Genomic DNA, 22474 nt, shown 5'->3' on the forward strand with positions numbered 1-22474 from the left:
CTCGCTGCAAACTCTGCCTCCTGGGTTCAAGTGATTCTTCCGCCTCAGCCTCCCAAGTAGCTGACACTACAGGCGTATGCCACCACACCTGGCTAATTTTTGTATTTTTAGTAGAGACGTGATTTCGCCATGTTGCCCAGGCTGGCCTTGAACTCCTGACTTCAGGTGATCCACCGGTCTCGGCCTCCCAAAGTGCTGGGATTACAGGTGTGAGCCACCGCACCCGGCTAATTTTTTATTTTTAGTAGAGATGGGGTTTCACCATGTTGGCCAGGCTGGTCTCAAAACTCCTGACCTCAAGTGATCCACCCTCTTCGACCTTCTAAAGCGCTGGGATTACAGGCGTGAGCCACCGCACCTAGCCTATTCCATTTAATTTTTTTTACAACAATCTAGCAGCTTTTCATTTTACAGATGAGGGAACAGGTTCAGAGAGGATGAGGTCACACCACCGGTAAATAGGATGCTAGATGGGAACCGAAATGCATCGATTCTCAGGCTCGTGCACCTGTACTGAGCTCCAGGTGAACAGAGGCTTCCTTGGAATTGATGGCTGAATCAGCCAGTTGTGGAAGGGCAGGGCAGGCTGTGTACAAAACTGGAGGCCCAGGACATGTGGACTCACACTGTTCCCATCACTTGAATGCCCTCCTGATCACTTTCAATCATATCCCTCCCTGCACTCTCAACTTTCCTCTCTAGGGAAGCCCTCCTAGGTAACATCATCTGGCAACAGCCACAGAGTTATCCTTGCTGCGTCTCAGCACCTCCCAGGCAAATTGCCAACTCCATTTGTCTTACCCTGATAGATCAATCAAGAAATACCTCGACAGATACTTCTTGAGCCCTGCCTCACTCTGTCCATGTACTTGAGAGCTCAAGGCTAGTAACGCCAACCAGCAGATGATCCTAAAAATCGCTTGTGTATCTTCATTGGATTTTTTTTAGCCGCTGATTTATCTTTCTAATTATGTTTGGCTTTAAGCTAATGTTAAAATGAGCTTGCATTGGATAATTTTCACTAATTAACACCAACTTAGTGCCGGGAAAGTCATCCCAGAAGCTTGCCGTGGGGCAGGGAAAAGCCGGCCTAGGATCTTACAAAGAATTGCTCTGCCTACTCCCTGGCAGGTCATGACACGTGGTTGTTCACAGCTGAATTAGTCGGCCTTGCTCACATGGGTGCCATCTGTCTTCCTCCTCTGGAGAGCCAGCCTGAATCTTCTTTGTACATACACCCTCCTTCATTCAGCCTTGTCGAGAGTGATGGCCTCACTGGATCAGCTCGACAGGGAGTTAGCTCCAGGGGGCGCAGCAGGGAGACCTGACCTGCAGGGTTGGAATCAGAGCCCCACACTGAGGTAGAGGGCTCTGGAGAGGAAGCGGCCTGGCTGGGTGGAATTGGGCTCCACTGCTGCCAGTGTAGGGAGGGAGCCCAGTGTTTTATGATGTCTAATTAGTGAGTCTAAGACAGTGGAACGCGGCCACAGACAGCTGGGAAGCCCCAGCAGACGAAGCACCGATGCCCTGCTGCTGGGGTGGGGGCAGCCTCACCTCCAAGTGGGGAACAAGACCCTGTTGCAGCTGGGCGCGGTGGCTCACGCCTGTAATGCCAGCACTTCGGGAGGCCGAGGCGGGCAGATCATTTGAGGTCAGGAGTTTGAAACTAGCCTGGCCAACATGGTGAAGCCCCGTCTCTACTGAAAATATAAAAATTACTCAGGTGTGGTGGCATACTCCTATAATCCCAGCTACTTGGGAGGCTGGGGCAGGAAAATTGCTTGAGCCCGGGAGGCAGAGGTTGTAGTAAGCAGAGATTGCACCATTGCACTCCAGCCTGGGCAATAGAGTGAGATGCCATCTCAAAAAAAAAAAAAAAAAAAAAAGATGCTATTGCAGCTCTGGATTTGGCTCTGTCCTCTTGATGGACCAGGACTCAGGCCCAAGCCACATCTCAGCTCCCCAAGGGAAGCCCCCTATGTGGAGGCATTCTGTTTAGATCGATGGCAGGGCTCTGTCCCCCACCCCTCCTGGATAGATGGGGAGACACCCTCATGTGCCTAGACAGACACAACCCTGGGCAGACATGCGTCCTAGGGAAGGCACACACTACACTGGGGACTGAGGACAGAGGACAATCCTGGGACAGCCCTGGGAAGAGTGAAACAAGGACCTCGACAAAGAGCATTCCCATCACTACAGGCTTAGAGGGTGACCGTTTGAGTTACGGCACGAGCGGAGCCTGCTGGGTGAGTTTGGAGAACATCAAATAATCTTGCGGGGTATGAGCTGATTATCTGGGGAGAAAGTGGATAAATGCCTCTTTGGGTTGGAAGCACATGAAGGGTCTTCAGCCAAGCTGAGGGCCTTCGACTTGACTGTAGGCAGTCAGGAGCCGCTGAGTGGGCAGGGAAACAGGGAAACAGGGCACTTGGGTTGTGTTATGGGGTCTGTCTGCCAAGAGGGGAACAGTCAGGGCAGCATGAACTAGCATTGCTGCACGGTGACCCTGAGCACCTACTGCGTGTCAGGCCCTGTCCCAGAGGAAGGGCAGAGCTCAGCCAGGTGGGGCAGGTACCAGGCAAGATTTTATCCAGGCTTGATCACATTTCTTTTCATCTTCATAGAACCATGAAGTAGCCTCATTTTACAGGTGGAATTCAGAGGGCTTAAGTAACTTGCACAAGGCCTCACAGCCAGCGTGGAATCTTTGGCACTTTCCCCACTGCAGTACCCTTCTGTGCTGTTGGATCGATGTGAATCTAGAGACCAGGGATGGAGGAAGTTAAAGGGGTGTTCTGTGGGGGTCTTGCAGCAGGAGCCCCTCCTGCAGGCAGCCCTGCAGCCTCCTCTCCTCTCCTCCTCCTCTCCACCTCCTCTCCTCCTCCTCCTCTCCTCTTCTCCTCCTTCTCTCCTCCTCCTCTCCTCCTCCTCTCCTCCTCCTCCTCTCCTCCTCCTCCTCCTCTCCTCCTCCTCTCCTCTCCTCCCCTGTCCTCTCCTCCTCCTCCTCCTGCTTTCCTCCTCCTCTCCTCCTCCTCCTCTCCTCCTCCTCCTCCTCTCCTCCTCCTCCTCTCCTCCTCCTCCTCCTCTCCTCCTCCTCCTCCTCCTCTCCTCTCCTCCCCTGTCCTCTCCTCCTCTTCCTCCTGCTTTCCTCCTCCTCTCCTCCTCCTCCTCCTCCTCCTCTCCTCCTCCTCCTCTCCTCCTCCTCTCCTCCTCCTCCTCTCCTCCTCCTCCTCCTGCTTTCCTCCTCCTCTCCTCCTCCTCCTCCTCCTCTCCTCTCCTCCCCTGTCCTCTCCTCCTCCTCCTGCTTTCCTCCTCCTCTCCTCCTCCTCCTCCTCTCCTCCTCCTCCTCTCCTCCTCCTCCTCTCCTCCTCCTCCTCCTCCCCTCTCCTCTCCTCTTCTCTCTTCTTCCTCTCCTCCTCCTCTCCTCTCCTCCTCTTCTCTCTTCTTCCTCTCCTCCTTCTCTCCTCCTCCTCTCCTCCCCCTCTTCCTCTCTTCTTCCTCTCCTCCTTTTCCTCTCTTCTTCCTCTCCTCCTCCTCTCCTCTTCCTCTTCCTCTCCTCTCCTCTCCTCCTCCTCTCCTCCTCTCCCTCTGTTCTTCCTCTCCTCCTCCTCTCGTCTCCTCCTCCTTTCCTCCTCTCCTCCTCCTCTTCTCCTCCTCCTTCTCTCTTCTTCCTCTCCTCCTCCTCTCCACTCCTCTTCCTCTCCTCCTCCTCTTCCTCTCTTCTTCCTCTCCTCCTCCTCTCCTCTTCCTCTCCTCCTCCTCTCCTCTCCTCCTCCTCTTCCTCTCTTCTTCCTCTCCTCCTCCTCTCCTCTCCTCCTCCTCTCCCTCTGTTCTTCCTCTCCTCCTCCTCTCGTCTCCTCCTCCTTTCCTCCTCTCCTCCTCCTCTTCTCCTCCTCCTTCTCTCTTCTTCCTCTCCTCCTCCTCTCCACTCCTCTTCCTCTCCTCCTCCTCCTCCTGTCCTCCTCCTCTCCTCTCCTCCTCCTCTCCTCTTCCTCTCCTCCTCCTCTCCTCTCCTCTTCCTCTCCTCCTCCTGTCCTCCTCCTCTCCTCTTCCTCTCCTCTTTCTCTCCTCTCCTCCTCTTCTCTTCCTCCTGTCCTCCTCCTCTCCTCTCCTCCTCCTGTCCTCCTCCCCTCCTCCTCCTCTCCTCGTCCCCTCCTCCTCCCCTCCTCCTCCTCTCCTCCTCCCCTCCTCCTCCCCTCCTCGTCCCCTCCTCCTCTCCTCTCCTCTCCTCCTCCTCTCCTCCTCCTCTCCTGTTTTCCTCCTCTCCTCTCCTCCTCTCCTCTCCTCCTCCTCTCCTCTCCTCCTCCTCTCCTCTTCCTCCCCTCCTCCTCTCCTCCTCCTCTCCTCTCCTCCTCCTCTCCTCCTCCTCTTCTCTCCTCCTCCTCTCCTCCTCCTCTCCTCTCCTCCTCCTCTCCTCTCCTCCTCCTCTCCTCTCCTCCTCCTCTCCTCTCCTCCTCCTCTCCTCTTCCTCCCCTCCTCCTCTCCTCTCCTCCTCCTCCCCTCCTCCTCTCCTCTCCTCCTCCTCTCCTCTCCTCCTCCTCTCCTCTCCTCCTCCTCTCGTCTCCTCCTCCTCCTCTGCTCTCCTCCTCCTCCTCTCCTCTCCTCCTCCTCCTCCTCTCCTCTCCTCCTCCTCTCGTCTCTCCTCCTCCTCTGCTCTCCTCCTCCTCCTCTCCTCTCCTCCTCCTCCTCTCCTCTCCTCCTCCTCCTCTCCTCTCCTCCTCCTCCCCTCCTCCTCTCCTCCTCCTCCCCTCCTCCTCTCCTCCTCCTCCCCTCCTCCTCTCCTCCTCCTCTCCTCCTCTCCTCTCCTCCTCCTCCTCTGCTCTCCTCCTCCTCTCCTCTCCTCCCCTCCTCCTCTCCTCTCCTCCTCCTCTCTTCTCCTCTCCTCCTCCTCTCCTCTCCTCTCCTCCCCTCCTCCTTTCCTCTCCTCCTCCTTTCCTCTCCTCTCTTCCTCCTGTCCTCTTCCTCTCCTCCTCTCTCCCCAGAGCGTGTACATGGGGAGCTTAAGAGAAAGTTTGTTGTTTAGTGGTTCCCAGTCTACTGGCGTAAACATTGGTGATAATTCAGATGGGGCCTGTTGCAGTCTTGGTGACAGTCTTTGCAGTGTACCCAGAGTACTTACGACACCCTCTCCTGGATGCATCGTCTCCATAGAGCACCTTTCTGTGCTCCAGTGGCGGCTGTGCCAGTTAGAAGTTGCTCTGGTTCCCTGCAGCCTGCCTTGAGATGCTTTACTCTGGCAGCGGTTTTCTTAGCTGTGCGTTGCGACATTCAGCATATGGGTGTAGACACCCGGTATGGCTGGGTGAACAGTTCATCATGTGAGTTCTTCCTTAATTGGGCCGCCCTTCCCCTCAATTAGTTCAAGTGTTGACCTTTCTGGAAGCGTCGTGTTCCCTGAGCTTTAATCACCACCGTTGGCAGGGCCTGCTGGGCATGGCATTGAGCAGAGGAACGACATCCCTACCTTGATGTCTGTGCCGCGGGAGGCGTGGGCTGCCTGGCTCCTCGGGAGCTCAGCGGGCCCCCCACTGGCTGTCTCCTTCTTTCTCACCCGCTCCCCTGAAGTGGTGGCCCCTTTGTTCTGGGCTCCATCACTGAGGAGAGAAGAGGGCACCTGCATTTACCCATCGCTCACAGCAGGACAAGTACCGCGCTGTTGCAGAATCTCATTTGAAGCTCAGAATAGCCCTGTAAAGGCATCACCTTCCCACTTTAAAATGAGGAAACTGAGGCCCAGTAAATGACTCACTCCAAGCCAAACAACCAGTGAGACTTTCTGCTTCCAGACCGTATATTATCCTGCACGCAGCAGCCTTCACTCAAAGTGGGACATGTCCCCCTCGTGCATTCAAGTGACCTGAGTGGGGGTGGAAGACAGAGGCTGCTGTTAAAATGCATTTTCTTGGGCCTTTGCTGAATTCGAGTCTTTGAGGATGGGGCCCTGGAATCTGCATCTTCAATAGGCATACCCACATCCCTGTTCCCAGGTGATTCTTTACACACTGAAGTTTGACAACCTGCCCTGTAGAGCTTGATCCTCTCTTTGGGGAGATCAGAAAAGGAGATTCCACAGCTGGAGATGTATGAGTCAGAGGCTGCAGGCAGACCCAGCTCGACCCCCCGTGGGAAAGGGAAGAACTGCCCTCTGGTCCCAGATAGACTAACTCCCCTGGGCTGCCAGACAGATGGCCATTCTGGGAGACAGCAGTTTGACCTGTTTCCTCAGCTGCTGTTCTCTCCACCGTGAGAGACCTTAAGGCTTCAGATGTGGGGAGTTCCCCCCATTTGCCTTATAAGGATCTCTCATAACTGCACAGGGTTTTCGTGGGATTTCGTGGGCATGATCTCATCCGAGCCTTCCCACAGCCCTTGGGAGGTAGGCAGGGCGGGCATGGGAGGCGACTCGGCCCCAGGCGCACATGGGTAGGTAATCAGCGGGAAAGTGTCCCTAGCTGCTTCCCTTCCTTCCCCAGGATAAGTGACTGTCACCAACAGGCCCCCCGAGATCAGCAAGCTTGGCCTGTGGCCTTTTGCTTTTTCACACCCACAGAAGGGGTGAAGCTGGGGCTCTTTGCAGGCAACGGCAGCCGCACCCGCCCCAGAGTCCTGAGCTCCACGTCAGCAGGGCAAGGGGACGGATGGTATTGTCTTTCTCTGCCCATGCATCTCAGTTTGCATCCTGCTGTGGAGGATGAATTGGAGGGCAGAGGTGAGCAGGAGAGAGCAGTTAGGAAGCTCATCGAAGCATGGTAGGAAAGGAGGAGGGTCCGAGCTGGGGAGGTACCAGTGGGGACAGAAAGGATTAACCCTGAGAAGGTGCCCGGGGTGGGGCCTGCTGGATTCAGTGACTGATGGGATTTGGTCGGTGGGGAGGAGGAGGAGGCCTGGGCTTCTGGCCAGAGTGACTAGGAGGATGTTGATCTGGGGAGTGCCTGTGTGGCTGAGGGACACGTCCAAGCTGCAGTCAGCTCTGTGGATGTGGAGACCTGGCAGAGCCATGCCTTCTCTAGTCTGGGTCATCCAAACACACGTGGGGTGCAGGGGCCAGGTGGAGCCCTCTTGTCATTTTTGTTATCTGACGGTAATTACGGAGTCCAGAAAGAGAATTGGAAATGCCGGCAGTTTAATTAAAGCTGAATGGCAGGAGAGGGGCATTTGGAGGCTCCCTCCCCACCTTCACTCCCCGTCCTGCCGCCCAGGCAGGATATCAGATGAGGAGATGAGCTTATCAAACACCCAATGAGAAGTCTTACAACATCAGAGGCTGTCTGCCAATGCGCCTGCGACAGCTTATAGAAACTGCTGCCACCTCGAATTAACCTCTCTCCCCAGGCATTGTGCGTCAGTAGGTAACCAGGTAAAAGACACCAGGGGTGGGCAGCCAGCTGGAGGGGGCGTGATTTCCTCCCCCAACAAAATCGGCTTCCCTGGGTTCTGAGCCCATGATGTCATGCTTTTAAACCCGATTTTCCATCTACACTGGGAGCTTTGAAGTTCGCTCGGTGTGGAGAATCACGTGCTCAGTGAAAGACCCAAGCGGAGAGAGTGGGGAGCTGGTTCCCCTGGGCCTGACACTGCGGAGCTGAATGTCAAAGCAGGGCCCTCAGAGACCAAAGCGGAGGGTAATTATCACTTCTCCACAACTAGATTGCAGGAGTCAGCCAGCAATTGATTTTTTTTTCTACTACAGATATTTCATTGTTTAATTGGTGTGACACAGATGGCTGGCTCGCACCAGGGTGTCACAGTCCGACTCGCGAAAGCCAGGCTGTGGGGACTGCTGCCTCTCCTGACATCCTTAGGCAGGTGGGGCTAGGACAGGCCAGCTTCCCTGCTTAATTTTTCAACCACAAAGCAAAAGTAAGCTTGTGAACCTGAGACATGCTTCTGCAAACCAGTCAAGCTGTCCTCAGCGACATGAGTCCACTCTAAGCTAGACATCTTGGAGTGTTCAGAAATGAGAGGACAGTGAACTCTGGCCTAGACAGCTCGTGGGAGATAAACTATCAGCACTAGGAGATGGCGATCAAGTATCAGAGCCCTGGAAACTGCATTGCTGGTGGAATGAAGCCAGAACTCTGCACATTGTGTTCAAACCCTCCATATCCAGCCCATGTACCTTCACCCTTATACCTACCCCATACCTGCCCTGAACTGTGCCAGCCCAGCTGGAGGACTCGAATGTGATTTTGGTTTGGTTGGTTGGCTATTTTGGACCCCAGGTGCAAAGAGCTGATTGTGCACCTTAGTTCACGGCACACTGCCACCAGCAAGCCTTTTACTTTAGGCCTCTTACTTTACCTTTCTCCTTCCCTCCCACTCCTTTCTCCTTCCACAGGCAGCCACCCTCATGTGTTCAGCATATGTCCTCAGTTATCTTTGTATCCTTGAAAAGTATGCAGTGTTATGTTATGTAGTGTGCTTTTTTGTTTTGTTTTGTTTTTTGAGATGGAGTCTTGCTGTGTTGCCCAGGCTGGAGTGCAGTGGCACGATCTCAGCTCACTGCAACCTCCACCTCCCGGGTTCAAGCCATTCTCCTGCCTCAGCCTCCCTGGGATTACAGGTATGCGCCACCATGCCTGGCTAATTTTTGTATTTTTGGTAAAGATGGGTTTCACCATGTTGGCCAGTCTGGTCTCAAACCCTGACCTCAGGTGATCTGCCCGCCTCGGCCTCCCAAAGGGCTGGGATAGTTTATCTATTAGTGCTCCTGGTAGTTTATCTCCCACGTGCTGTCTAGGCCAGAGTTCACTGTCCTCTCATTTCTGAACACTCCAAGGTGTCCAGCTTAGAGTGGACTCATGTTGCTGAGGCCTGTAGTGTGTTTTTATTTACATGAGTGGTATTAGGCTATAGATCTCACTCTTTAACATTTTCATTTGAACTATCCATTTTAAATGGAATTATCCAAGTTACGGGACATGGAACTAGTTCGTCGCTTCTGTCTGCTGTAAAACATTCTATCACGTTCCTCACATTTTCCTTACCCAGTCTTCTAGAAATAGACATCTAAGTCATTGCCAGCTCCTTGATATCCCAAAGAAAGATGCAGGCAACATCTTTGTTCTGGCCCCCATATAGACCTGTGCAAAGATCCAAGAGATTCCCAGGGGTGCACAGCCAAGAGTGGCTTTGCTGGCTTGTAGCTGTGCACTTGCTTAAATCCACTAACTTCTGCCTGTTTCTCTACAGAATAGCTGCACCAGTGTTCCCACCCACCAGCAGTGACAAAGGTGCCCTTTCCTCCACCTACCAATATTTTAGATTATCCAACTTTCTGATTTTTCGTTAATCTCATAGTTTGGATTATCCAACTTTCTGATTTTTCATTAATCTCATAGTTGTAAAGTGGTCTCTTCCTTTCATCTCTTCTTTTCTTTTTTTTTTTTTGGAATGAAGTTTTGCTCTTGTCGCCCAGGCTGGAGTGCAATGGTGCGATCTCGGCTCACTGCAACCTCCACCTCCCAGATTCAAGCAGTTCTCTTGCCTCAGCCTCCCAAGTAGCTGGGATTACAGGCATGTGCCACCATGCCCAGCTGATTTTTGTATTTTTAGTAGAGACGGGGTTTCACCATGTTGGCCAGGCTGGTCTCGAACTCCTGACCTCAGGTGATCCATCCGCCTTGGCCTCCCAAAGTGTTGGGATTACAGGCGTGAGCCACTGCACCCAGCCATCTCTTTGTTTTAATTTGAATTTTTCTGATTACTAATGAATGCTTATTTTGCCTGATGCTGTGGTTCATACCTGAAATCCTAGCACTTTGGGAGGTTGAGGCAGGCAGATCACTTGAGTTCAGGAGTTTAAGACCAGCTTGGCCAACATGGTGAAACCCTGTCTCTACTAAAACTACAAAAATTAGCTGGGCGTGATGGTGTGCACCTGTAATTCCAGCTACTCGGGAGGCTGAGGCACGATAATCGCTTGAACCTGGGAGTCAGAGGTTGCAGTGAACTGAGATCGCGCCACTGCACTCCAGCCTGGGTGAAAAAGGAGACTCCATCTCAAAAACAAACAAAGGGCTGGGCGCAGTGGCTCACGCCTGTAATCCCAGCACTTTGGGAGGCCGAGGCAGGCGGATCACGAGGTCAGGAGATCGAGACCATCCTGGCTAACACGGTGAAACCCAGTCTCTACTAAAAATACAAAAAAAAAATTAGCCAGGTGTAGTGACGGGCACCTGTAGTCCCAGCTACTCGGGAGGCTGAGGCAGGAGAATGGCGTGAACCCCGCAGGCTGAGCTTGCAGTGAGCTGAGATCACACCACTGCACTCCAGCCTGGGCGACAGAGCGAGACTCCGTTTCAAAAAAAAAAAAAACAAAAAGACTGCTCCTTTTTACATACTTATTAGCACAATTTTATTTGCCTTCATGGTTTGTGCATTTGGAAACTTAAGAGATTCTTTCTTACCCCGTGTCATGAAAATAATTTCTTGCATTTCTTCAACTCCCTTATTAGTTATATCTTTCACATTTAAGTACTTAGCCTACCTGAAATTTTCCTTTACATGTGGTGTGAAGTAGGGATGGATCCACCTCTGTTTTTCTCTATGTAGTAAGCCAGTTTTCCCAGTAGCATCTGCTAAAGGGCATTTTTTTTTCTCCACTGAGTTGTGATTCTACCCCTATCATACATGAAGTTTTGTGTATGTGTGTGGGTATACATGTATATATGTGTTTGTGTGTATACTTCAGGTCTCACCATTCTGTTCCATTGGTCTATTGGTCAGTTCCTTCCTACTTAAGTAGTACAAGTAATTCAATTCTTATTGCTATGGTGCTGTAGTATGCCTTACTCTCTATAGGACAAGTGTTCCCTTTTAGTTTTTCTTTTTCAAAATGGATGTAGCTATTTGTGGATCTTTATTCTTCTTTATATCTTACAAGTATTTGAGTTTCTCAAAAACATTTACTGAGCTTTTTATGGAATTGCATTGAATTTTATTAATATGGAGAGTATTCGATTTTTAAAATATTAAATCATATTATCTTTTCATGATTTATTGCTTCATTTATTCACATATTTTAAAACGCCCTTTAGTAGAGTTCCCTATTTTTCTTCCTGAAGATATTTATTTCCAAATGCCATGTGGTTAGGTTTTAACTGTGAATGGATCTTATTTTCTTTCTTTCATTCCTTCTTTTGTTTTCTTTTTTTCTTTGTTTTGGTTGGTTACTCCTTGAATAGAAGAAGGCTATTGGTTTTTGTTAAGTTTTTCTTGGATCTGGCAATTTTGCTGAATTCTTTTATTCTAATTGCTTTTTTCTTTATTCTACTGGATTTTCTATGAAAATTGTATTCTTAAATACTAGTAGTTTTGTCTTCTCTAATCCTTATGTCTCTTATTTCTTTTCTTTTCTTTTCTTTTTTTTTTTATTTTTTGTCTTATTGCATTGGTGAGGACCTCCAATTGAACTGTAGTGGTGATAATGAGTATCCTTCACTTGCCTGAGACTTAAAGGGAGTACATCATAAGTTTCTCTGTTAAGTAAAATGTTTCATGTGGGTTTTTGGTAGATAGAGCTTACCAAGTTAAGGAAGATCCCTCTTATTCCTTGTTTTCTGAGAATTATAATCACAAGTAGGGATCTAGTTTTATTAAATACTTTGTAAAATTATTAAGATAAATATGATTTCCTCCTCTCGACCCTGTAAATGTTTTAAATTAAAATGATACCGTTTCTGATGTTGAGTCACCCTTAACATTCTTAGGATAAACTTTACTTGGTTATGGTATATTTTGTTGAGTTCACTTTTTTAAGTGAACTCTCATGTCATGTGCATTTTCAATTCCATTAGCATATAATTGGCCTTAATATTCTTTTTTACCATGTTTACAGTTCCTTAAATTTCTATTATGTCTGTAGTAATTTCTTCTTTTTCATTCAGTATTTTATTTACATCTCCTCCTTTTTTGTCGGTTTTGCCAGAAGTTTGTCTATCTCGTTTAGTCTTTTTAAACAGCCAGTTTTTGATTCAGTGTTTCTGAAGTACCTCCCAGCAATCCCATCTTAGGAAGCAGTGAAATGAAGACCCTGGAGCCACCTAGGACTGAGTTCCTTGCTCTGCCACATGGCAGCTTTATAACCTTGGACTTAGGACTTTGCCCCCTATGTGTTTACTTCCTCAATTCTAAAGTGGGAATAACCCTTTCTCAAAATAGTTGTGAGGATCAGATTAGAAAATTTACCTAAAGCACAGGAAACAGCCTGGGGTGCACTGAAAGTATTTAGTACATGTTAATTCCCATCCTCAGTGCCTGTATTAGTCAGGGTTCTCCAGAGAAACAGAACCAACTGGATGGGCATGTTTGTGTGTGTGTAAGAGAGATCCACGGAGAGACAGAGATTGATTGATTTTAAGGAATTGGTTCACGGGATAATGGAGATGCGAGACCAAAGCCTGCAGGATGGGCTGTCAGGCTGGAGATGCTGGGAAGAGCTGCAGTTTGAGCCCAGAGGCAGTCTGCTGGCAGAATTCCTTCCTGCCCAGGGCAGGTCAGTCTTTCTTCTACTAAGGCCTTCAGTGGATTGGACGAGATGTACCCACATTATGGAGGGTAATCTGCTTTACTTGAAGTCCAGTGATTTAAATGTTAACCTCATCCAAAAAAACACTCTCATAGAAACATCCAGAATAATGTTTGCCCAGCCAAGCGAACACATAAAATTAACTGGCACGGTAACTTTGTTTGTGCTGTGCCCTTTCCCTGAAATGCTCCCCTTGCAGGCCCCTGCTAGGCCACGTGACACCTGTACGTAGATTAGAAAAAGGTGACCCTTCCCGGGGCAGATGCAGCTCCCACTCCCCTCCTCAGCCAGTGCCCGTGTGCAGGATACACTTGTGCAAGGCAGCCCAGACAACCTCCCTGCTCAATTTTCCTCCGGCTGCCAAAGGCTTCCCGTCCTTCACAGTTCAGCTTCCTTGGTAAAGTCTTATTCTCCCCTGGCTAGAAGTAATCTCTCCGCTCACCCACCCACCCCAAATCCACATCACATGTCACGCTCTTAAAGGCATTTATCTCATTTATCTCATGTCTTAGTTATTTTGTGCAAAGGTCTTGTCATTCCACTTGGATTAACCCCTTGAAATCAGCATTGCAGCTTATCTGTCTTTAGGTCCTCTCTTTGCCTGTGGAGCTCAGAAAGAATTCATTCTCCCTTCATAAATGATTATCACAATGTCAACCTCAAAGGAAGACTCTGGGGCAAAATTAGTATAGAGAGTTTATTTGGGCCAAGATTTAGGATGGCATCCCGGGACACACTTCCAGGTTTCCTTGGGGAGGCTCAAGTTTTTAAAGAAAAAAGGATGAAATCAGGAGCCGGGGGGACAACCAAAGCCATTGGTCAGGAAGTCTCATTGGTTTACAGAAATAACATTGTCAGTGATTGACTATACGTTGTTGTGTTTGTTTTTTTTTTTTGTTTTTGAGATAGAGTCTCACTCTGTCGTCTAGGCTGGACTGGAATGCAGTTGTGCTATCATGGCTCACTGCAGCCTCAACCTCATGGGCTCAAGCAATCCTCCTGCCTCAGCCTCCCAAGTAGCTGGGACTACAGGCACGTGCCACCATGCCTAGCTAATTTTTGTATTGTAGAGACAGGGTTTTGCCATGTTGCCCAGGTGGGTCTGAAACTCCTGAGCTCAAGCAGTCCTCCTGTCTCAGCTTCCCAAAGTGCTGGGATTACAGGTGTAAGCCACTGTGCCCAGCCTACCTTGTTGAACTATGGAGTGTGTAGCATTTTATGGCTACTTGGAGTCAGTCTAGAGGCCTCATACAGCAAGTGGCTTCAAGCCACTTATTAAATAATAGTAATTATTTAGCTTGAGGGAAAGTGAGACATGACTATTTTATTTTATTTTATTATTTTATTTTATTTTTTATTTTATTTTATTTTAAGATGGAGTCTCTCATTGTCCTCCAGGCTGGAGGGCAGTGGCACAATCTCGGCTCACTGCAACCTCCGCCTTCCTGGCTCAAGCGATTCTCCTGCCTCAGCCTCCCGAGTAGCTGGGATTACAGGCACCCGCCACCACGCCTGGCTAATTTTTGTATTTTTAGTAAAGACAGGGTTTCACCATGTTGGCCAGGCTGGTCTCAAACTCCTGGCCTCAAGTGATCCGCCCACCTCAGCCTCCCAAAGTGCTGGGATTACAGGCATGAGCCACTGTATCTGGCTGCTGTCCCATTTTAAATGCCTCTCTGGGCCTGGTAATTTAAAAGGTCTCTCATTCCTCAGATAAAACTTTTTTTTGTTCGTTTGTTTTTGTTTTTCTTTCTCAAAATGTAAGAGCTATGAAGAACTTTAAATGGTATTGTGTAGGGCAGGGCACAGGAGTCTTTAGAGTCAGGGTGATGGCAGAGCACACATGTGAAGGTGGTGACATCCCCGTGATGGAGGCTGATTGAGCGTACCTGGTGCCAGGTGCTGCACTCGGCACTTTCCCTTTCTTTTTTTTTTTTTTTTTTGAGACGGAGTCTCGCTCTCTTGTCACCCAGGCTGGAGTGCAATGGTACAATCTCGGCTCACTGCAACCCCCGCCTCCTGGGTTGCAATGAGCGATTCTCCTGCCTCAGCCTCCCCAGGAGGTGGGATTACAGGTGCCCGCCATCATGCCTGGCTAATGTTTGTATTTTTAATAGAGACAGGGTTTCACCATGTTGGCCAGGCTGGCCTCAAAGCCCTGACCTCAAGTGATTCACCCGCCTCGGCCTCCCAAAGTGCTGGGATTACAGGCGTGAGCCACCATGCCCGGCCCTGCACTCAGCACTTTCATGGTACATCTCACTAAGTCCTAGGACAACCCTTTGAGATAGGTGCAGTTATTAGCTCTATTTTGCGACCAAAGAAGCTTGGGCCGGCTGTGGCATGGGGATACCAGCCTGGTCTGCCTGACTTTAGAGTCGGTGCTTTCAGTTGTGAAGGCAAACCGACTTCCTGGACTGTATAGCAGTTACCATTTACTGAGGACTTATTACATGCCAGAGGTTGTGTTTGCTGCTTTACAAAGTTATCCCTAATCCTCAGGGCAAAAGTGTAAAATGCAAGGTATCCTCACTTTGCAGATGAGGAAACAGTGTCTCATTAAGGTTAAGTGACTTGCCTAAGGTCACAACTAGGAAGTGGTAGATCCGCAGTTAAAGCAAAATCTCTCCGACCCCAAAGCCGAGGATGTTTCCTTGGTGTCACGTGCACAGTGTTTGGGCCAACAAGAAAGCTGGAGTGTGGAGCGTGGTTTGTGTAGGAAGCTGGAAGTAGCTGCGGTTAGAAAGGTAGAGCTGCCTCAGGCTGCATAAACCTTGCCTTCCAGAGTGGATAATCAGGACTGATCTTTGTAAATGAAGGGTCCTGAGCAATGACCTTGATTTGAGGATGGGGTAGTATGGGATGGACACCTGAAGGCCAAGGGAATCCAAGCCAGCCGGAGCTCTGCCTGGATCTGTGCCTGGGGAAGCACAGAGCTTCGCACAGCTGCAAGGCCATCAGCGCATCCAGGCCTGTTGAGAAAGTGATGTTTGAGCAGATCTGTGGCTCACGGAGATGAGCCCACCCCTGGCATCTCAGTGATGGCATCTCCTTGTGCCTGCTTGTTTTTCTAGGGTGTCAGGAGCAACTTTCCTCAGCCCTCTAGATCTCCCATGATATGGCTTCTTTATTCCATTTTATTTATTTATTTATTTTTTTGAGACAGAGTATCACCCAGGCTGGAGTGCAATGGCACGATCTCGGCTCACTGCAACCTCCACCTCCCGGGTTCAAGTAATTCTCCTGCCTCAGCCTCCCCAGTAGCTGGCATTACAGGTGCCCGCAACCACGCCTGGCTAATTTTTTTTTTTTTTTTTTTTTTTTTTTTTTTTTTTTTTTTTGCTCTTGTTGCCCTGGCTGGAGTGCAACGGCGCAATCTTGGCTCACTGCAAACTCTGCCTCCAGGTTCAGGCAATTCTCCTGCCTCAGCCTCCCAAGTAGCTGGGATTACAGGCGCCCACTACCATGCCCAGCCCATTTTTTGTATTTTTAATAGAGGGTTTCACCATGTTGGCCAGGCTGGTCTCAAACTCCTGACCTCAGGTGATCCACCTGCCTTGGCCTCCCAAAGTGCTGGGATTACAGGTGTGAGCCACCTCGCCTGGCCCTGATACAGCTTCTTAAGAGCTGCTGGAAGACCCCCAGGATGGGGAGGTGGGGATTTGTCCAGGATGAAGTACAAGCACGCGGCCTGCACCCCCAGGCCCATCTCCAGGGCTCAGATATGCTCAAAAGTCGGGGGATGTGGAGCCCCAGGAATGGTGCAGGTGGAGTTTTTGACTCTTGGCCACCAGTGACCCCAGGGCGAGGTGGTCCCGTCTGAGCAGGGCGTGCCTCTGTGGGCGTGTAGACACCCTGTGCCTCACCAGTGCCTTTCCCCACCCAGGTCATTGCTGTGGTCATGGACCTCTTCACCGATGGTGATATCTTTCAAGACATTGTGGATGCTGCCTGTAAGCGCCGGGTCCCAGTGTACATCATCCTGGACGAGGCAGGAGTGAAGTATTTCCTGGAGATGTGTCAGGACCTGCAGCTCACTGACTTCCGGATTCGGGTAAGTTGCACCACTGGGGTGGAAAGTGGGCAGATGAGACAGAGACTACCTCTGCCCCATCCTGCAGCTCCCCCCTGCCTCTTCCCTGACTGGGGGCTCAGGTGAACTTCAAGATCTCAACACCTTTCCTTTTGTTGAAAGTCAAGCCTTTAACCTTGGCTTTACTGTTAACTACTGAATCATATGCCCAGTTTCCATTTTATCCCTAGGCTGCTGAGACTGAAGGAGGCAGCTCTGGGCTGGTCCTGGGGTGCTTAGCCTGCAGAATCACTGACTTCAAAGTGAGGGCTGTTGTTCTCTTCTGGGGCCTTTTGAGAAGAGGCAGGAACCACCTTGGGCTTGTCCATGCCTGAATCAAGATTTGGGGACTTCTTCCTGCTCTCCAAAGAGGGTTCCCTATGGAAGGCTGTAGGAAGCAGAGCATCTAGTGAAGACAGGAGCCTGCAGGCAGGGTCCATAGATAGACAAGGGGGCTCTTCCTCTGCAGAAGCAAGGACCTGGCACAGAGGCTGGCCCAACCCAGGTGACGGGGCCTTCTATTCTTCCCAACAGAACATCCGTGTCCGCTCTGTGACAGGCGTCGGCTTCTACATGCCCATGGGGAGGATCAAGGGGACCCTGTCATCAAGGTTCCTGATGGTGGATGGTGACAAAGTGGCCACTGGATCTTACAGGTGAGTTGGGCCAGGTCAAAGAAGGGCCCAGGAGGCCTTGATTCCAGGTAGGTGTTCAGGAAGATGCCAGACTGGAGCCTCCGTCATCATGAGTTGTAACAGGTATCATCTGACGCAATAGCAAAGGACAGCTTTCTGCCCAGTCCCTTCCCTCAAACTTTCTGGTTGATGGATTATTCTAGAAAGAGGGTCAACTCTTCCTAGGCATTACGCACTGTCTGCTTTTCATGGTCCATTTGCAGCCGGTTGCATTTTGAGGCTAGTCATTAGGTAGGACAAGCAGGAAGTGGGATGCAACAGATCTGGAAAGAAACAGGAAGGTGTGGTGTGCAGGGAATATCGCCAGAATTTTTTTTTTTTTTTTTGAGATGGAGTCTTGCTCTGTTGCCCAGGTTGGACTGCAGTGGCGTGAACTCGGCTCACTGCAACCTCTGCCTCCCGGATTCAAGCGATCTTCCTGCCTCAGCCTCCTGAGTAGCTGGGATTACAGGTGCCCACCACCATGCCCAGCTAATTTTTGTATTTTTAGTAGAGAAGAGGTTTCACCATGTTGGCCAGGCTGGTCTCGAACTTTTGACCTCAAGTGATCCGCCCGCCTCAGCCTCCCAAAATGCTAGGATTACAGGTGTGAGCCTGGCCTCAGAATTCTGATTTTAAAATAATTTACCAGGAACACGAGAGACTGTATCTGTGTAATCTCTGCCCTCCAAGTAAATTAAAATGTAGGTGACGAGAAGAGAGACCTGAGCACATGCAACAGTGAATAGCAGGGTAAGTCCTGTCATGTGATCAGAGTATGGGTTTCTGCAGACACTAAGTGCTTAAAAAAATCAGAAAAGAACCAATACAGAGTAGAATAATATTCATAATAGTGGCAGCTGCAGTTACTATTTTTTAAATGTGTGTTTGTGCCAGGGACTGAGCTAAATGTTTTACATGAGTTACTTCATTTGTGCCTCACAACAACCCTGTGAACATATGTCCTGGGAGCCCCAGCTTACAAGGCACACGAGAATATAAACCAGGTTTGAATGCAGGCCTGACTTCCCATGCTCTTTCCCTGCACCCACTGCCTGCTTGCTTCATTTGAGGCCAAGCTCTGGGGAAAGGGAGGCTATGGGTGGGTGGAGGGAGTCCAGTCCAGCGTGTGGCCCACAAGGAGCCTTACACCTGCAGCAAGGGTCTGGCCACAGCGGAGGGGCAGGTGGGAGTGGGGGCAGGGCAAGAGAGAGGCCTGGGCACATGCGTCTTGCTTTTCTGTCCCCATGTTCCCAGGTTCACCTGGAGTTCCTCCTATGTGGACAGAAACCTCCTCCTGCTCCTGACAGGGCAGAACGTGGAGCCCTTTGACACGGAGTTCCGGGAGCTGTACGCCGTCTCCGAGGAGGTGGCCTTGTACCGGCAGCTGGGCTTGGCGGGCAGGCTTGGCCTCCAGTACTCCACCGTGGCTCGAAGGCTCATCAACCCCAAGTACGCCTTGGTGTCAGGCTGCCGCCACCCGCCCGGGGAGACGATGCGCTGGGCTGCCCGGCAGCAGCGGGAGGCGGGCGGCAACGCGGAGGGGCAGGAGGAGGGCGGCAGTGGTGGCGAGTCGGCCCGGCGCCTGGAGAGCTTCCTGAAAGACCTGGTTACGGTGGAGCAGCTGCTGCCCCCCGTGGAGCCCATCCCCTTGGGAGAGCTGAGCCGGAAGGATGGCAGGATGGTCTCTCACATGCACAGAGACCTGAAGCCCAAATCCCGAGAGGCACCCAGCCGAAATGGCATGGGAGAAGCGGCCCGGGGGGAGGCCGCCCCCGCCAGGCGCTTCAGCAGCAGGCTCTTCAGTCGCCGAGCCAAGAGGCCTGCGGCGCCCAATGGCATGGCCAGCTCTGTCTCCACCGAGACCTTCTCTGAAGTGGAGTTTCTGACGGGGAAGAGGCCCAACGAGAATTCCAGTGCTGACATCTCAGGTGAGCCCTCTTCCCTCTGGCCTGGTGCCTCCCCAGGCCTCTGGCCCTGGCCCCACATCGGCTCTTATCCAGGAGCACTGCCTCATACCTGCAGAGGAGTAGATTCCATCTGTGGGCACAGAGAGGGCAGGAGCTCTGGGGTTCCGAGGTCCTTGGTTCCCATTCTGGCCCCGGCCGCTAGCTGCCTGGAGGCACTGGGCAAGTCCTGCAGCTCTGAGTTTCATTTTCCTCTTCTCTGAAAGAAGAGAAGGATTCCAGGCTTGGCATGGAGGGGTCTGAGAGCTTCTACTGCTACTGCTAGAAGGCATTCAGATCAGCCCTCATGGTAACCCAACAAATCAAATAAGCTGAGAAACTTTCTCCTTTGTAAGTGAAGAAACGGGGGCTCCGCACAGTGGGGTGCATGGCTGTGGCTCGACCCTGGCTCTGAGTTGAGGGCTTTTTCTAGCAAACCTTCTTCCTTGCCAGATCACCTATTGTCAGGTTCTCACCTGGTTAGACACACCCCACCCTCCCCTGTACCCTACTGGTGCCTGTCTCTGTGACGGGCAGTCCGACTTGGTTTCTCCACGTCCCTCTGCTGAGTGCTGTCTGCCTGGCTGCTTGTCCCTGGGTGGGATTGTTCCATGGCAGCATCTTTCTGGGCATCTCTCTGGGATCCCCAGGAGGCCCTGGCCTTTATGTCTCTCTCTGCAGCAGTCTCCGGGGTGGCCTTTCAGGTGGCTGGTGGCGGTGCCTTTCTCATCTCTGCATCCCTGAGTCAGGGGACTTTCCGTGGTGGGGTTTCTCCCTCCATCACTGTGGAGCCCAGTGATGAGAACTGGGCTCTGGCTGGCCAGGTGGGCAATGGCAGGGCCTGAGGTCTTGTGTGCCCGGCCCAAGGGCTTCCAGGACTCCTGCATTCCTACACCCCAGCTTTAACCGGATTGTGATGGCGTGAGAGCAGGGAGCACAAGTGTCATCCCCTCTGCTAATTCCCCAGCACTGCTTTGGAGTCTGACACATTCTGTGCTCAGGAAATGTTGGCTAACTTTGCTTCTTGGAGTTGGAACAGGCCTGGGCGCCTCTGTGACTGTGGGCACAGTGGGAGTGCCAGGGCGTTCCCTCCATTTGGCCTGGAGACATTGACTGAGCTGCTGGCCTGCCAGGTCCTGCACAGGCGCTCTCTCTCCCCTTCTGCCCCCACAACCACCCTTCAAGCACAGAGGTGGCAGGTGGCTCGGAGAGGTGAATGAAGTGGTCCCAGGTCACAGGAAGTGGTAGTAAGGCCAGGATTCAAGACCAGGCATGGGCACAGCCATGTTCTGTCAGGGGAGGGGTGGCTGGCCCCATCCCCGTTCCGCCTGGGCTCCCTGGCTCCCCTAACACCAGCTGCTGCTGCTGCTGCTGCTCTGTACCTCTGGTTTGGAGGAAGGGTTGCCATGGTGAACACCTGGCAAGGGAGGGAGGGGAAGAGGGGAAGGAGGGGGAAGAGGGGAAGGAGGGGGCGAGCCGACAGCAGCAAGGGCTATTTCCCGAGTCCTGACTGAAGTGGAGTTGAAGCTTTCTCTTCCTTCAGCCCCTCGCCCTGAGGTGCAGTTTCCATGGAAACTCAAAGACCATTGTCTTGTCCCTTCCCACTGCCTTCTGCGTGTCCCTCCACATCCATGTCCCTGCTCCCACCTCTCGGGTGGTCACGGCGGCCCTGCCCCTGCTGCCGCTCTCTGGTGTCTGCTCACGGTGCCCAGGAGCCAGCCTTGCAGACACAGACGGTGCCCTCGGGAAGCTCCTCTCCAGGGCACCTGATGCTGGGATAGAGAGAGAGAGGGAAGAGTGAGGGCGAGGGCACAGACAGCCAGGAAGGTCCGGGGATGCCTGGAACCATCATCCAGTTCCTCGTCCGTCCTTTAGGCGAACACAGAACAGCCTCCTCCGGTAAGGCCTCTGCCCACCTGGGTGGGCGCCCAGTACCTGCAGCCCTGGAATTCACGCACCTTTCCTTTCCCTCCCAAGGCCTGAGGGAGAAGCGGCAGCTCCTCTCCTGTCTTTTGCTGTTTTTGTTTGTTTTTAAGACAACGTCTCGCTGGAGTGCAGTGGTGCGACCACACCTCATTGCAACCTCAACCTCCTGGGTTCAAGCGATTCTCCCACCTCAGCCTCCTGAGTAGCTGGGATCACAGGTGTGTGCCACCATGCCTGGCTAATTTTTTAAATTGTCTGAATAGACAGGGGCTCATCATGTTGCCCAGGCTGGTCTCCTGGCCTCAAGTGATCCTCCTACCTCTGGGCCTCCCAAAGCGCTGGGATTATAGGCACAAGCCACCGTGCCTGGCCGGGAGCTCCTCTCCTAAGAGGCCGTTTTTCATGGCCTCCAGCTTCCCACACCATGGCCAAGTGGGGCTGCTTCAGTGTCTCCCCTCAGGCAGCAGCAGCTAAGCAGCCAGGACTGCATGTGTGAGAAGGTGGGCCCCTGACAGCATGGGGCTCCCACGGTGGGAATCAGTGAGAACCTGAGCTCCTGCCTTTGGGCCCCCATGCAGGGAAAGTGTCCCCTTCTCCTGGTAAACATTCAGAACCTCCCAGAGCGGCTGCCACCTGGCTCTCAATTCGGGACACATTGCTCCCTGTACCCAGGACATATCCGTCCCCTCCCTGGGGCGGTGTCCTCATCTAGAAGGGGAGGGGGGTGCACAATTGAGGGTTTCCGAGGTCCCCTGGAGTTCAGATTCTGCCTCTGTTCTTTCTGTCACTGCTGCCCTCTTGTCAAGGGAGAACCTGGGTTGATGACAGTTTCTGTCATAAGAGAAAAAATAGAAAAAGCTCAGAGCTGACAGCCTGTAAAATTGCTTGATAAGGAGTATATAGTTGTCAAACAGCATGCAAATTTTTGCAAACCCAGGTGTGGCCCTTGGGAGAACCTTAGGGAAGTTGCTTCCTCCTTTCCGGCTGGGGATCCAGCTGGGGGCCGGGGATGCCCAGCGGTTTCAAGGCTCATGGCGCCCTCTAGTGGCAGAAGCTAGGCGCCTCTTCCTTCTACGTCTTCCCTCAGCCCTCGCCTCCTGCTGGGAGTGTTCATCCCTTATTCTGGAGCTTCTGTGCCCTCCGCACAGGCTCCCTGGGTCAGGGACCCCCAAACTCACAGAGCAGCCTCAGTGGAGAGCCTTGGTAAAAATGCAACGAGGCCAGGCGCGGTGGCTCATGCCTGTAATCCCAGTGCTTTGGGAAGCTGAGCTGGGAAGATCCCTTGAGCCCAGGAGTTCTAGACCAGCCTGGGCAACATAGCAAG

General features: G+C 51.8%; 1 protein-coding gene across 2 annotated transcripts in view; it reads left to right on the plus strand.

Annotated features, from left to right (window-relative positions):
• The window catches only part of FAM83F (family with sequence similarity 83 member F), a 48317-nt gene that overhangs the window by 9358 nt on the left and 16485 nt on the right, over nt 1–22474 (plus strand). For both annotated transcript variants that reach the window (XR_010139468.1, XM_002831162.4), the window contains exons 2-4: nt 16419–16586; nt 17139–17260; nt 18536–19209. Coding sequence is in view for 1 of the 2 variants with exons in the window: in XM_002831162.4 (XP_002831208.1) it covers nt 16419–16586; nt 17139–17260; nt 18536–19209 (964 nt within the window). In the remaining variant the exon portion in view is untranslated. The remainder of the gene's footprint in view (nt 1–16418; nt 16587–17138; nt 17261–18535; nt 19210–22474) is intronic.

This window comes from Pongo abelii, chromosome 23, assembly GCF_028885655.2.
Source record: "Pongo abelii isolate AG06213 chromosome 23, NHGRI_mPonAbe1-v2.0_pri, whole genome shotgun sequence".
NCBI lineage: Eukaryota > Metazoa > Chordata > Mammalia > Primates > Hominidae > Pongo > Pongo abelii.